At 34.5% G+C, this 15,421-nt stretch overlaps 2 protein-coding genes across 5 annotated transcripts in view; both read left to right on the plus strand.

The window, feature by feature from the left end:
• The window catches only part of LOC109086423 (myelin-associated glycoprotein-like), a 123,660-nt gene that overhangs the window by 12,463 nt on the left and 95,776 nt on the right, over positions 1-15,421 (plus strand). For 3 of the 4 annotated variants that reach the window (XM_042722181.1, XM_042722182.1, XM_042722184.1), the window contains 3 exons: positions 372-459; positions 2,200-2,254; positions 2,478-3,312. The exons of the other annotated variant lie outside the window; for it this stretch is intronic. In XM_042722181.1, coding sequence (XP_042578115.1) covers positions 372-459; positions 2,200-2,254; positions 2,478-2,837 — 503 coding nt within the window. In that variant the 3' untranslated portion in view covers positions 2,838-3,312. Of the gene's footprint in view, positions 1-371; positions 460-2,199; positions 2,255-2,477; positions 3,313-15,421 lie in introns of those variants that run through there. 4 annotated transcript variants of the gene reach the window in all.
• On the plus strand, positions 13,528-15,265 carry LOC109086421 (fish-egg lectin-like). The gene is made up of 6 exons (XM_042722187.1): positions 13,528-13,682; positions 13,873-13,960; positions 14,044-14,271; positions 14,347-14,558; positions 14,729-14,856; positions 14,958-15,265. Exons 2-6 carry the CDS (start codon positions 13,909-13,911, stop codon positions 15,097-15,099), a joined length of 762 nt encoding a protein of 253 aa, XP_042578121.1. The 5' UTR covers positions 13,528-13,682; positions 13,873-13,908; the 3' UTR covers positions 15,100-15,265.

Consider the following 15,421-nt stretch of genomic DNA (forward strand, 5'->3'; position numbering starts at 1 on the left):
ATGTTTAAAGTATTTACAGATGCATCATCTTAAATACTATTATTTCTATTTCATATTACTATTTGCATTATTTTAATGCAGTTCCATTTGTTGTTCACTTGCAGTTGTTAAATTAGAGAGAGGGCAAAGGATAAATGTTTAATCACACACTTATATGCAAATGCCTGTATGAAAAGCTGTAAAAGAGCTTTCTTTTTGCTTACAACAAAAACCACTGACCACTGTTACTGACCACAATGTCTGCTCAGCTCATTCTTTTAGAGAGGAGGAGGAAGTGGAATCACTAGCTTCATTAGAATTAGTTGCTTTTTTATTTTTAATTCTCTTAGTTTTTCTTCTTCTTCTTTTTTTTTTTTTTTAATTATTATTAGGTTTCCATCGTTTCTCTTTTTTGGTGGGAGCTGCTGGTGGGGCTGCTGTGATGATGATCTTATGTGGCATTTTACTTATCTGTTCAAGGTATGTTCACATTGGCCGAGGTCACTATAAGTCAACAACAAAGCCATAGAACTACACAGGGACCTGAGTAGTTGACTAAAATTTTGAGGTTTTTGGAAAATGCAGAATAAATGGGCTCTCTAGGACAGATTTGATCATGGTTATAAACTGTCCAGCTGTTAAGACAGTTTGATTACTTAAGCCAGTGGTCGGGCTTGCCAGGTCTCTCGCCCTTTACAAAAAAAATAATCCATAAAAAACATTAGACACATTACTAGAGTTAATAATAATAAAAAAATAATAATTGCAGTTGTACTGGCCAAGTGTATGTTGAGTGCTGTTCGTGACAGCTATCAACTGCAAACCACTTATGCTATGGTAACCTATAGCTTGTGCACTAAAAGATTCAAGTCGAAAATTTAAAAGTATTATAAAAAAAGTGTCTTGACTGAAATATATGCTTTTTTTTAAACTGGTGCTCTGACATTTTGAAACATTTAAAAAAAAAATTCTTTCAACTACTTTTGCCACACAGACCTTTTAAAGTGAAAAGTGAAAGTGAAAGTCGTGACATTTGCCAAGTATGGTAACCCATACTCAGAATTGGTGCTCTGCATTTAACCCATCCAAGTGCACACACACAGCAATGAGGAGTGAACACACCATGAACACACACCCGGAGCAGTGGGCAGCTATATCCAGCGCCCGGGGAGCAACTGGGGGTTCAGCCATGGGTATTGAAGGTGGAAGAGAGCACTGTTCATTCACTCCCTCCCACCTGCAACTCCTGCCAGCACAGAGATTCGAACCTCCGACCTTCGGGGTAGAAGTCCAACTCTCTAACCATTAGGCCACAGTTGCCCCATATAAATAAGACACATATAAATGTGTCTTGTTGTGTATGATAATCCGCAAAGCTTTCAGTGGACAGGGCAGTTTGAAATTATTAATAAAGAAACATGAATGGAGAAGCTAAAGAGCAGAATGTGCTTGACATTAAAAGGAAGTATTAAAAGTGCAATAAGCCATGGAAGAGAACTGAATCCGCTTACAACATGGTTTCTGTGCACACGCTCCAAGCAGAACACAGTAGTTCAAAATTCCAGTTCTGGGGACCCCCTGCTCTGCACATTTTGTATGTCTCTCTTATCAGACACACTCAGTTCAGTTCATGGATCTCTCTCCTAACGAGCTGATGATCTGAATCAGGTGTGTTAAATAAGGGAGACATGCAAAATGTGCAGAGCAGGGGGTCCCCAGAACTGGAATTGAGAACAAGTGACGTACAAGACAAGTCTTCGGTTGTGTGCAGTGATGTCACAATGATACACATTCTAATGATTTGTACCTCCAGTCTCATATCAGTTGAATTCAAACAAATTATCAGAGATTCACTTTTCACAGAAATTTGACAAAAGACAGTGACTTGATGAGTAGTCATAAACTAAGTAAATAAGCACTGTGCATTGTTCTTTACTAATTCACTCACTCACACACAAACATAGAACTCAACTTATGCTTAAAGAAGATTTATGCTTATCAGGTGTTAACTAAACCTGTGGCTTTTTTTTTTTTTTTTTTAGTTTTTTTTTTAGAAAAATAGGTTCCCGACCCCTGACTTAAGCAATAATCGATTAATGTCCACTCTAAAAAATTCTTTGCCCCAGTCATCCACCCTATGTTTGTCAAAATTCAAATCCATACATGGTTGATGTTTATGCCAGTATTTTTTGATGATGGGCACATGGAAATATTTTTCAGAAGAGAAAACAACACAAGACGTGACGATAGCCCTGGACTCATTCTAAATGACTGGGTGAGTTCCCTCAAAGTACATTATTCATTTTAAATAATGCAACTTATGTTAATATATATATATATATATATATATATATATATATATATATATATATATATATATATATATATATATATATATATATATATATAATCAAAACACACTCATTTCGTTGTTTTAAAAGCAGAATATACCACAGCTCTCCATTTCTGATTTGTTCATCTATTATGCTGTTTAACAGGAGGATGAGAGTGGCCCTATATATGCCAATAGCGCTATGCTGTCACCAAATGGAGCTGCTACCCCGAATCATAAAAGAGAACCCCTCCATTATGCCTCCATTGACTTCGCAAACATCCAACCAGAGTCAGAAGAGATCAGGGGCGTCTCCTCGCTGACAACAGACTACACTGTGATCCGATGTTATCCTGGTGGAGTATCAGAGGCAGAGAGCTCAACAGGAGGTGATCAGCCCAACAGCAGCATCTCAGCTGTAATGAGGTCTAAGGAAAATGAAACCATACTAGAGCAGGAGGCAAATATCAGAGAAGTGTTCTCCCAGCAATCAGAAGATACAACTTATAAAAGTATCAACATCTGAGCTAGAATTGCTCACACAATCAGTGCTTTCTTGTAATTACAAAGAATATTGACTGCAGCTTTCAAGCTTGAAACAGAAGCTAAAAAGACCCCATAAAAGTAAAAAAGTCACATTGATTATACATATATAGTAATACGATAGCATTTTTGTGTGGAAAAAATACACACATTTTAGTCATTTAATGAATATTCCAAGTTCCTTACTTGTTTTGGTGACATTTTTGGCAAAATGGGATAAAATCTTACGAAATACACAAATTATGCAAAAACATTACATTTTGCGGCTATGCTCTTGAAACAGTGAGTATTTTCATGTTTATGGATTTGCCCCACTTACTTTGAGTGTACCGCACTGTACATAGCCATGGTTTTATTATTATTATTATATCTTAAATTAATTTTAATTATATGAGAATCTATTTTAAAGCATTTTTTAAAATATTTTTTTAAATAATATTTACAAGGCTTTTAAAGGGGTCATGAACTGGCTTTTTTATTATTATTATTGTTCTCTGAGGTCCACTTGTTTTCATCAAAAACATCATAATTTAGAAGTAATAAGCTATTTTCTGTCTTGTTTTAACCCCCTCATCAGAACGCTCATTGCTATGATTGGCTATTGATTATGTTTGTTTGAAAGAATACATTCCTCATAGATGGACACTGCTGTGATTTAGGTCAAAAACGCATAAATAACTCAATACACTTCAAACGATATGTATGAACGACCACGTAATGAAAACAGTTACTCACACTTATGTGTTTTGACATTACTGTCGGATCTAATATAGTCGGCACAGCATCGTCTTTTAGTTTCAATCTTTTTGAAAATCCTGCGTCGAATTGTGCCTTGTTCGTAAACGAATCTGCAGTAAAATGAAATGAACAAAGGACCAAGTTCTTTAATAAAAATAAAAGTCATCCACAACTTGGCACTGCACAGCATCTTGTTGTCTTTAGAGCATCTTTATCATTTGGTTTATGCATAGAAATGTGCATTCATCTCTCTCGTAAACACTACATGTGCAAATTGGTGGGCGGGGCTAAACAGGCAGTGATGTAGAAGCAGGCGTTGATCTTCTTTTGCAGAGGCAGTGTTTAGCCACACTATAACATAGATATGAACATCCCAAAAGTTTTGAGTTCTGAAACTTACAGGATGTTTCTATAGTACAATGACCTCTTATGTCAAAAGGTCAAGGGAATTTTGGTTTCTCAGTTCATGACCCCTTTCCATATCTGATTAGATTGCATCAACTTCAGGGTATAATGTTATATACAATGTATTTTCTTTGTGTGAACAGCTGTAAACTTTAAAGTCCATACAGTTTAAAAACAAAAAATACAGGATTAATGTCAAGGAATGGAAAGTTGAAATATATGTTTTCCTTTCCGTTGTGTAACTCATTCAGCAACTGTAACCACACAGGACAGACTGTTTTCTCATTTCTGGTGAGCTTGTCTTAAATTCTTTCTCTCTCTCTAACTTTAAATGCTGGTTTACAAATGCTAGTTTACTTAGCATGACCAGTTATTTTTGTACATATTTACATTTGATTGCTTTGTATTTCCCCTGAAGGACAACCAGTTCACACTGCACAGACAGATGCTGACAATGCTAACAGACAGTTGGTTGGGAGTTGTCAGATAAGTGTGTTACCTCCGTCAGTGTCTGTTGGAGTTAGTCAGAGCTTATTTTGCTCATTCTGTGTTGGTCGGATCTGAGAACTGATATGATCTAATCTGGTGATTGTTGGCAGTGAATTGGACTATTATTGGAAACAAGAAATGGACATGGCTGAGAAGATTTCTTTACTGTACGTTTAGTTTTTTGACACTTTAGAAATATGCAAATAAATGTGCATAGCATGTTGTGTTGATTTTTAATGATATTACAGAAAAACTCATTTTTAAGTGGATATGCATTGCACATAAACAGTTAAGATGGTGATACCAGCCTCAAGGTGAATGTTGCCATCAAATTAGCTTCAGCTGCTGACATGGCATTAAAATCTCAACTAACTACCAAATGACCTCTTCTCTCATTTTTAAAAAGGTACAATAACTTTTTTTAACAAACTGCTAAAAGTGATTATATGCTTTGCAAGTGAGCCCAGTTTTGGCTTCTCTGTTCAGTTCTGCACAAAGGTCTGATTGGACTGTATCAGACTTTGTGTCTGGAGTAAAATGTTTCCTTTATTCACAGAGAAATTTACAGTTTTACATTTTGTTTAGAATAACGTCACACACCAGTTTTGGGATTTCATGTTAAAGGAAACAAAATGAGAAAAACAAAACAACTAAAAAGTGACTTTTATTTAAAATATGTTAGGACAAAATTATGATTTACATAATAGAAAACAAAAGAAATGTTATTCAAAACGAGCACAAAAAAGTACTTGGACTCTTTGTGGCTATCAAACGCTAATGTGATGGACAGTGCTATGGTTGTATAGATTGGCCATTTTTAAAATATGATTACAACATTTTGCTATATTTCTTGAACATTTATATTTTGTCTTGTAGTGTTTCATTATGGGTTACGTATAAACAATTTTAGCATATTGCTTGTTAAAGAGCAGAGAGCTCTTACTGACTGCTGTATGTCATAAACAACAGCGCCACCTTCAGCATATTTGTCTGTTCACTTGTGCAGTTTGTTACAGTTTGTCACAACTCCACCAACAAGAGTACCAGTGATGACCCCCTGTTTTCTGAGGTTGAGCATAACTGAAAATTACTGAATGTAATGCTGAATAAAATATAAAGTACTTTTCATACACTTAGGATAGTCCAGGTGCAGGGCATAAATCAGTCTGAAAAAATGGACATAGAGGGCCTGAGATTGATCAATTTATCCATTACCAAACTTTTTTCCAAGATGATTCCCACCCATGGGTTTAGCTGTGGACTTTCTTGATCAACGCTGAGGATTCTTACTGGAGTCTGTCTTGTCAGCTACATCCTAACAGAGGAAAAAACTGATTGACAAACACATAATGCTGTTGCCAAATATTGCTGTGTTCACACCATGTCATAGTTACAGTAATTATAAGTTATATAATTATAATCTTATAAGTAATGCAGTCAAACTTAAATATTTAAGTATATTGTAATTAAATTGTTTAATTAGATACAAAATCTGGGCTTACAGTGTGTGTGTGTGTGTGTGTGTGTGTGTGTGTGTGTGTGTGTGTGTATATATATACACATATACATATACACACACACACAGTAAGCCCAGATTTTGTATCTAATTATATAATTATATATAAAAGTTTATATTTAATCAAATTGTATAAATTGTATAATATATAAAAGTTTATTTTTAATGGTTCTAAAAATGCGTCTATCAGTTAAAATATAACAAATATTTTCCAACAGATTTTAATATTCCAAATTAGTTTTATGTATATTGCAAATTAAAAATATTATTTTATTATTAAAATTATTATAGGAACCATTTTAAAAATATATAAACTTCTATATATATTTCATACTCATAACCAATTGAAAGCACATTGGGCACTCACTTTGTTTTTTCAAGCAAAACATTTTACAAAAAGCAAACAAAAACAACAGATGTAGAATTCAAAAGGAACAAAAAGTATTTTGACACTTTGTGGTTGTCAAGCAGTAATTTGATGTGTTGTTCATCATGTTTACTCTACTGGGTTTTTTATGGGACTTCTCTTCACACATACACTAAAACCCCTGTGACCCAGGTTGGTCCAGCAAAATATGGCACAGAATAGACAAGTCAGTTTTAAGAGAAGCTCTTGCATAATTTCTTTGCAGATGCCACTTTATCTTTTCATTTTATATCTAATACAAGGACATTGGCTTGTTCTAGAAACTTGTAATTTAAAAAAGATTTGATAAAAAAATGTGCAAAAAACAAGGTGCATATATTCTTTTTTATATATTACGTTTACGTCAATTTGTTGAATACTATATGGGCTGTCTGACAATATATCCACATTTTACTTTCTTTTTTGTCTTCTTTAATCACACTTTCAGGATTTTAATGACATTATACATAAGTTGTTTTCAGCACTGCACATTTTGGACATCTCTATTATCTGAGACACTCAGCTGAGTTCATAGTTCTCTTCTAATGAGCTGATGATATCAGTAAAGTGTGTAAATAAGGAACACAAACACAATGTGCAGTGCTGTAGGTCCCCAGGATTGAAAACCACTGTTCTAAAAGAAAGTGTGAGGAACATGGGTGGCTAAGTGAAAAGTGCTTGGACTGATTTGTGTTGGCTTGTGGAAGGGTGATACTTCTCGGAATGAACCCTGTATTACTCTTATACTTCTCTTATTTTGATTTATTTGGAAAACCCTTGAGAAGATCCCCAGTCCCCACTTAAAGCCACAATACAAACTTACGTGAAAACATAAGAGCTGTTTAGATTTCTTCCGGAAATGGTTTGGGAAATTCAGTTTAGCTTACTTTAGTTATTTATAGTACACCAATACAGAAATGGTTCATGAATCATTTCTCTTTTCTGCACAAAGATCTGATCAGACTGTATCAGATGCTTTTTCAACACACACACACACACACACACACACACACACAAAAAACCTTTATTCACAGAGAGGATATGAAAAACTCTTAATGTGCGAATGCTGAGCGGGAATTTATTTTTTAATATTAGAAATGACAGTGACTGAATATGTCTTGAAGGTCAAAACCTGAAATATACTTAGTTTACTAAATTATTCATATAATCTTTGAATAAGGAAGGTGAATATTTACTATTATAGAAACAATAGGAGGCTCAGATTTATTATTATATTTTGAAATTACTTTGAAATAACTTTGTTTGTGAGATACTATGGTTGTGTGATACTATGGTTTTTCAGATAGTCTGCTCACAGACACTTTAGAACATCAAGTTAGAACTCCTTCATTAAAGGGAATATAACTGGAAAATTAAAAGATAAGGACAGCACCACTGTCTTTTATGACCTCAGATCAGGTCACAGTGGTCAGTATTACTTTAGAATTGAGGGTGAAGGTGGACTGAAATGGACCTTAAGACAACGCAGTGTTTCAATACATGTGATCTGTGAGAGATTTCATGTCTGGAAAATGTTATAAATTGTAAACAGTGATCTAGTACAGTCACAATCATTATCTGACATGAACGTTTTATGTCTGTAGTCAAAAAGATAACATTTCAATTCATGCCAGACTTTCCATGATCACTTTTTTCTTGTTGCTTTTACAGTGTTTTAGCTTTTTTTCATGTATTATACAAATATACTCCCCAAATTGTCTATTTTTTATGTTTTGGGATGGTGTAACATTTGATGTGATACTAATAACTTTATAAAACTAATTGCATTAATTTGACATAATACTACATTTTCCTACATCAATGCTTTGAGCAAATGATCAGATCATTAAAATACAAACAGTCAATGACTCCCAATAAACTTTTTTAAATGTTTGCTCTAAAAACGTAATAATATTTGCAAAAAATAAAATAAAATAAAAAATAAACAAAAAAGTGATATTTTTGAGTATTTTTGCATATATTTTAAATATATACTATAGTCCAGGTTTTTGTAAAACCATGTTGTATTTGATCAGCACTTTCTCATTATTGAGTAAATGTGAAAAAAATACACGTTTTGAATGTTACCATGCTTTCACCATGTTATTACTGCATTTACTTCTTACATATAAACTTGTGAAGATGTTACTAAAGAATGATAGAATAAATTAATTATTTTAAAAATTTACAGGTATTTTAGAAGTCTATATAGGATTTCTCATCTGAACCAACATTCTAAAAACATATAGTAAAAGTAAATGCTGAAAAAATGTTGTTCTTGCCAATGCCAAACCACTGTAAATCTGTAAATGACCAGAAGAGGGTAGTATTAAGCGCAAGTCCCACTGTTGACCTAAGCATTCATGTCACAAATAACTGTTTGTATTGTACAAGTGGAGACAGAGTTTGAATTCCAGTGAGCAGAAAAGTGAGCAACTGGACTGTATGTACGGTCTACTAACTACAAAAGAAAAAGCCCTTCAAAAGTGGGAACTCTGGAGGGGGCAGGGCAATTTTGTTCACTTGAAGTATAGATCACAAAGTATAATTAGTTTACCAAATTATTGATATGATCTTCCACCTTTGTAGAGTCTTTGAACAAAGAAGGTGAATATTTACTATTATATATCATTACATATGATTTACATACATATATGTAATTACATTACACAACATCTTCAAGTTGTTTCTTCAGAAGTGCTGTTTAGTTTGTTGAGTTGTAGGATGCCTGCAATGAATTTAAAAATATCGGTTTGCTCAGTATAATTCTGAAAACGGTTAATCAATGTGCATTGTTTTCATAGGGCTAAATTTAGGATTTCTATGAGTTTATGTAATTAGCACAGAGTTGCAATAGTGTGCTCCCCCACAAGCGTCTGGTAATGTAAAGATGGACATGGCAGAGAAAATCTTTTTTTTTTTCTTTTTCTGTTTACTTTTAAAGGTGTGCTTTCCTTTCTCTTCTTCACATCTATTTTTACAGTCTAAATGTGACGTGTCCAAGTGTTGAACTGTTTATTTTTTGATACAGTGCTTCAGATAGTCTGCTAACAGTAGTGCTGTCAAGCGATTAATCACGTTTAATTAATCGCAATTAATCGAATTCAAAATAAAAGTTGTTATTTACATAATATATGTGTGTACGGTGTATATTTCATATGTATATATAAATACATATACAGTATATATTTTGAAAATATTTACATGTATTTATAATATAATTTATATTATATACAGTATGAATATATTTAATGTATAAACAGTATAGTTTTCTTAAATATATACATGCATGTGTGTGTATTTATATATACAGGTGCTGGTCATATAATTAGAATATCATCGAAAACTTGATTTATTTCACTAATTCCATTCAAAAAGTGAAACTTGTATATTATATTCATTCATTACACACAGACTGATATATTTCAAATTTTTATTTCTTTTAATTTTGATGATTATAACTGACAACTAAGGAAAATCCCAAATTCAGTATCTCAGAAAATAAGAATATTGTGAAAAGGTTCAATATTGAAGACACCTGGTGCCACACTCTAATCAGCTAATGAACTCAAAACACCTTCAAAGGCCTTTAAATGGTCTCTCAGTCTTGTTCTGTAGGCTACACAATCATGGGGAAGACTGCTGACTTGACAGTTGTCCAAAAGATGACTATTGACACCTTGCACAAGGGGGGCAAGACACAAAAGGTCATTGCAAAAGAGGCTGGCTGTTCACAGAGCTCTGTGTCCAAGCACATTAATAGAGAGGCGAAGGGAAGGAAAAGATGTGGTAGAAAAAAGTGTACAAGCAATAGGGATAACCGCACCCTGGAGAGGATTGTGAAACAAAACCCATTCAAAAATGTGGGGGAGATTTACAAAGAGTGGACTGCAACTGGAGTCAGTGCTTCAAGAACCACTACGCACAGACATATGCAAGACATGGGTTTCAGCTGTCGCATTACTTGTGTCAAGCCACTCTTGAACAACAGACAGCGTCAGAAGCGTCTTGCTTCAAAAAGGACTGGACCGCTGCTGAGTAGTCCAAAGTTATGTGCTCTGATGAAAGTAAATTTTGCATTTCCTTTGGAAATCAGGGTCCCAGAGTCTGGAGGAAGAGAGGACAGGCACACAATCCACATTTCTTGAGGTCCAGTGTAAAGTTTCCACAGTCAGTGATGGTTTGCGGTGCCATGTCATCCACTGGTGTTGGTCCACTGTGTTTTCTGAGATCCAAGGTCAACACAGCTGTATACCAGGAAGTTTTAGAGCACTTCATGCTTCCTGCTGCTGACCAACTTTATGGAGATGCAGATTTAATTTTCCAACATGTCTTGGCACCTGCACACAGTGCCAAAGCTACCAGTACCTGGTTTAAGGACCATGGCACTCCCTGTTCTTAATTGGCCAGCAAACTTGCCTGACCTTAACCCCATAGAAAATCTATGGGGTATTGTGAAGAGGAAGATGCGATATGCCAGACCCAAGAATGCAGAAGAGCTGAAGGCCACGATCAGAGCAACCTGGCCTCTCATAACACCTGAGCAGTGCCACAGACTGATCGACTACATGCCACGCCGCATTGCTGCAGTAATTCAGGCAAAAGGAGCCCCAACTAAGTATTGAGTGCTGTATATGCTCATACTTTTCATGTTCATACTTTTCAGATGGCCAAGATTTCTAAAAATCCTTTCTTTGTATTGGTCTTAAGTAATATTCTAATTTTCTGAGATACTGAATTTGGGATTTTCCTTAGTTGTCAGTTATAATCATCAAAATTGAAAGAAAAAAACATTTGAAATATATCAGTCTGTGTGTAATGGATGAATATAATATACATGTTTCACTTTTTGAATGGAATTAGTGAAATAAATCTACTTTTTGATGATATTCTAATTATATGATCAGCACCTGTACAGTACACACACATATATTATATAAACAAAAACATCACTTTAAATAGTTTCACTTCATCTTCTGCTTTCTGTTATTCTTTGCTACCTCTGTAGGTCTCTTTGGCTGATCTGGTGAAGATACTGGATTCAATACTGTATTTCTGCCATTTTGGAGTGATTAACATTTCAGTTATCAAGCTCTTCTCACTGTATCTTACAGTGTTTATATACAGAATATTGGATCATAGTTTTTATTCCACTTCCCCCCCAATAAATTTTTTTTTTTTTTTTTGATTGCCTTTCTTAAAAATCTGTTATATCAAACTGTCCGTCATTCTCCCAAAAATAAGAACAAGTGAGGAATGCAATTACATTTTTGGACTGTAGGGGCATGAGTTTACCACATTAAGCCAGGAAATATGAAACGTGATTCTGACAGCTGACAACGTTTTTTAATCGTGCTTTGCAGTAGCACCCACATGTACTGTAGAAAATCACAGTTTTCTAGTAATTAAATATTTATCGTTTAATTGTTTTCTTAAGCTTTTATTTGCACATATTAAGCCTAATTGAATGTTTTCCCAATCCATTCCAGATACCAAGCATGAGACATGAGTCTCTTTTACTTTCTTTCTTTTTTTCTTTTTTTTTTTAACTGTATCGAAACAGTTTGCAAGGAACAATTCTCATTGCTTGATGCTTATGTATTTAGTTATGTCCTTTGTTTGTAGTGCTTTCACATTATTTACTTTAAGCCCAACACTAGACAAAAGGATTAACATTACGGATATCTTCTTTATCTGATTCTAATCTGACATTCTTATCTGTTTGTACATCTTGTTCTGTGCATGTGCCAGGTAATGGAGAACGACAGAAATACTGGAGGACAACTGACTAACTTTTACACTGGTACTGAACTGTCATTTTTAGTGCTACACTTTACAGCAAAATTCGAAATTAGCTATATTTGAAGTTATCATCTTTGCTCATTATTTTTCTGTTTATCATTGGGATGCTGCATTTAAAAAATCAGAAACACTTTATTTTAAGGTTTAAAACAGTTTTACCTTACAAGCAAATCTAATGTTTATTTTCACTATCATATGATGTGTATATGAACACTTTGTCTTTTGGCACTGGCAAAAGCATAAACAAGTAAAAACTTGACCCTTAAAGGTTCCAAAAGAGGATTTTCGCAACAATGCCAAAGAAGCAACACCTTTTGGAGGATCGTATAGATTCCCTAAAAGAACCTTTCAGTAAACAGTTCTTTAAAGAACCATTTTTCTAAGTGTGAAGAATTTGTTTAATAATCCAAAGAACCTTTTTTCCACTATAAAGAATCCACAGATGTTCAAGGTTCTTGGAACTACCAATACATACCTTTATTCGTTTATAAGGGGCCATTTACACAGAATCTGTTTTTGCACCAGAAAAAAAGAAAGAAGAAAAAAAGGGGGGCTTGGCCAGTAGAACTGGAGAGAGAAATTTTTTTTTTTTATTTTTTTTTTTTAGAACACTAAAATGTATCAGAGGATGAAAAAGACAATCAAGCACAACAGTGGAATGCCATTTAAAAACAAAAGGAAATGTATTTTTTCGAACTTGGTTCAAAACAACCGTGAAAGAATGGACATGTCAAAATGTTATCAGTATACTACTTGTGACTGCTTTGTAGTGCTTTCACTTTCATTTTTTTCTACAGATCAGGTATTTTGTTCCTACATTACATTTAGAAATAACCATGCTCATTTTTTTCCACAAATGAGAAAACATTATAATTTGTCTATTGCAGAGTTATATTGCCTCCCCATTGGCACAGGATGCAAGTATTGTTGGTTGAGCAGTTTAAATAAAATGAAATCAGGCAAAAGAGACAAGAATTGTTTTGCAATGTAAAATCAAAGCAAGATGATTTTAAGAACAAAATCAAAGACATAACATTCAGAAAAGAAACGATGTGTGGCAAAAATCATGCTTTCATGCTGCATTAATGATGATGTAGTAAAAAGTGATACATAATTCAAATGACCATTTATAATGTAACTTCCAGCAAGTTATCTAACTAATCACTCAATGGCAGGGGGAGAACAGTGATAACAAGACCATGGCATGCAGGCAAACGGGTCATGTGTGCACACACAGAGAGACCAAAAAATGTGATCAGTGTACTTAAAAATAAAGGGCAGGGATTCTTCTAAATCATCTGCCCAAATTGTCTTTCCACCTACAGTATCAGCTGGTGCCCTTGCAAAACCAGGAAACAAAGCGCAGCTATATAAGCTAACTGTCACGCAACAGTATCTCCAAACATTGTGACAGCACCTGTAGAGTAAGCACAGGAGAATCACGTTGAATCACGCTGAATCCAAGAGAAAAGGTTGGCTTCATTTAATAATACTACAACATGATTGTAATGCTGATGTTAGAATTTCTATCCCAGTTTTTACATAACTAGAAGCAACTTCATGTTTTTCATGTTGTATGGAATTTCAGAAGACGGATAAACTAAAATTATACACTTTTTGTCTTTTCCTGAGTTCATAGACATATATTTCTTTTATTTTCAGGAACAGGACCAGTCAAATACTCTGTCTTGGGGAACAATGAAAGTTTTTCAGAGCCTCCTGCTGTTCATCCTGCTCCATTATAATCTAGGTAAATTATGAATGTGTTTTTTGGGGGATTCATGAACATTTAACATTTTTTAGAATAAATATTATGATATTTTTCCCCCATAGCTTTGGAGTGTGAAGTGGTTCCTGGTAACCTGAAGCAGATTGATGCTGGTGTTGGGTTAGTAGGTGGGGTGAACAATGACAATGAAGTCTTCCTGTTGCTGGGGAATGAATTTAGAAAGATAAATGTAACCATGAAGCACTTTACTGTGGGACCTGCTGGAGAACTAGCGGTGAATTTATCAAACAGCGTCTTTAAGTTTCAGAGTGGTCAGTTCAGCTCGATTCCAGGTAAGTCAATCAACAGTTAAATATTAAAGATAAATGCTATTCTTTTTTCACTCATTCTCTATATTTTATTGTCAGTTACTTTTAAACAGGTGGATGCTGGCGGAGACCAGATTATTGCAGGTGTTACTCCATTAGATGATATCTTCTGCTTGAATAAGGATGCTAACAACATTGGGCCATCCGGCAATTTTGTTTGGGTACAACTTGCAGGAAAGCTGAAGTACTACAGCTGTGGCCCGTACAGCTGTTGGGGGGTGAACGCTGCAGGGAATATCCTCATTAGAAGGGTGAGTGCACTAGGATTCAGGATGTAATGAAATAGTTAACTTCGAGATCTAGGCAGCTTTAAAGCCTTTTTTTTTTTTTTTTTTTTTTTTTTTTTTTTTTACAGTAAAGGAATTGAAAACACACGTGATTATGCTCTGGGTGATTTTCTGTGTCTTGATGTGTTGTACAGTCTGTATCGGGTGCTGCCTGTGTAGGGTCCAACCTTTTTGATGTCATTTCTGGAAGTATGTCTATGGTTGAAGTAGCGACTGATGGCAGCGTCTTTGCTGTTGACACTCAGGGGTCTTTGTTTCAAAGGTAAGCTTGCATTGAAAGCTTGTTTTGTTTAAGAAATATGGGATAAAATATAAGAACATTTTCATTTGCATAAACCATTATTCTTGTGTATTTTATTTTAGAATTGGTGTCTCTGCATCGAATCCCATTGGCACAGGTTGGTTAGGTTATCTTGTGTGTCCAGATGGCCACAAGCACGTGACTTATGATCTGGGGAGGCTGTATGTCATCTGTGGTGATGGATCCATCAGGAGATGCATTTAAATGTCCAACAGAGGAGCTCAACTATCATTATAAACAGGAAATTAAAAATTAAACTTGTTTTTCCTTTCTTTCCTGTTACATTTTATTTGATGTTGATTGAATAAAGCAATTTGATGTATGTCTTATGATTTTTAAAGTGTCAATAAAGAATTGCTACTCTACACAATCAACATCTTTATAATAAGTTATTACTGGAACTAATTTACATAAGTTTTAAATGAACTGTCATGTATCGTGCAAAATACATGAGATGTCCCATTCAGTTTGTCAGAAAGAATGAAAAACCATTTAGTACAAAGTAAAGTTACTTAATGTAATATAC

The sequence above is a fragment of the Cyprinus carpio genome, chromosome B4, assembly GCF_018340385.1.
Source record: "Cyprinus carpio isolate SPL01 chromosome B4, ASM1834038v1, whole genome shotgun sequence".
In the NCBI taxonomy this organism is placed as follows: Eukaryota; Metazoa; Chordata; class Actinopteri; order Cypriniformes; family Cyprinidae; genus Cyprinus; species Cyprinus carpio.

What these genes read in the sequence shown, in the direction of transcription:
- LOC109086421 (XM_042722187.1), top strand. Translation starts at nt 13,909, where the DNA reads ATGAAAGTTTTTCAGAGCCTCCTGCTGTTCATCCTGCTCCATTATAAT. An exon ending in GGAATATCCTCATTAGAAGG is followed by an intron (nt 14,559 to 14,728) that starts GTGAGTGCACTA and finishes TGTGTTGTACAG; the next exon opens with TCTGTATCGGGTGCTGCCTG. An exon ending in CAGGGGTCTTTGTTTCAAAG is followed by an intron (nt 14,857 to 14,957) that starts GTAAGCTTGCAT and finishes ATTTTATTTTAG; the next exon opens with AATTGGTGTCTCTGCATCGA.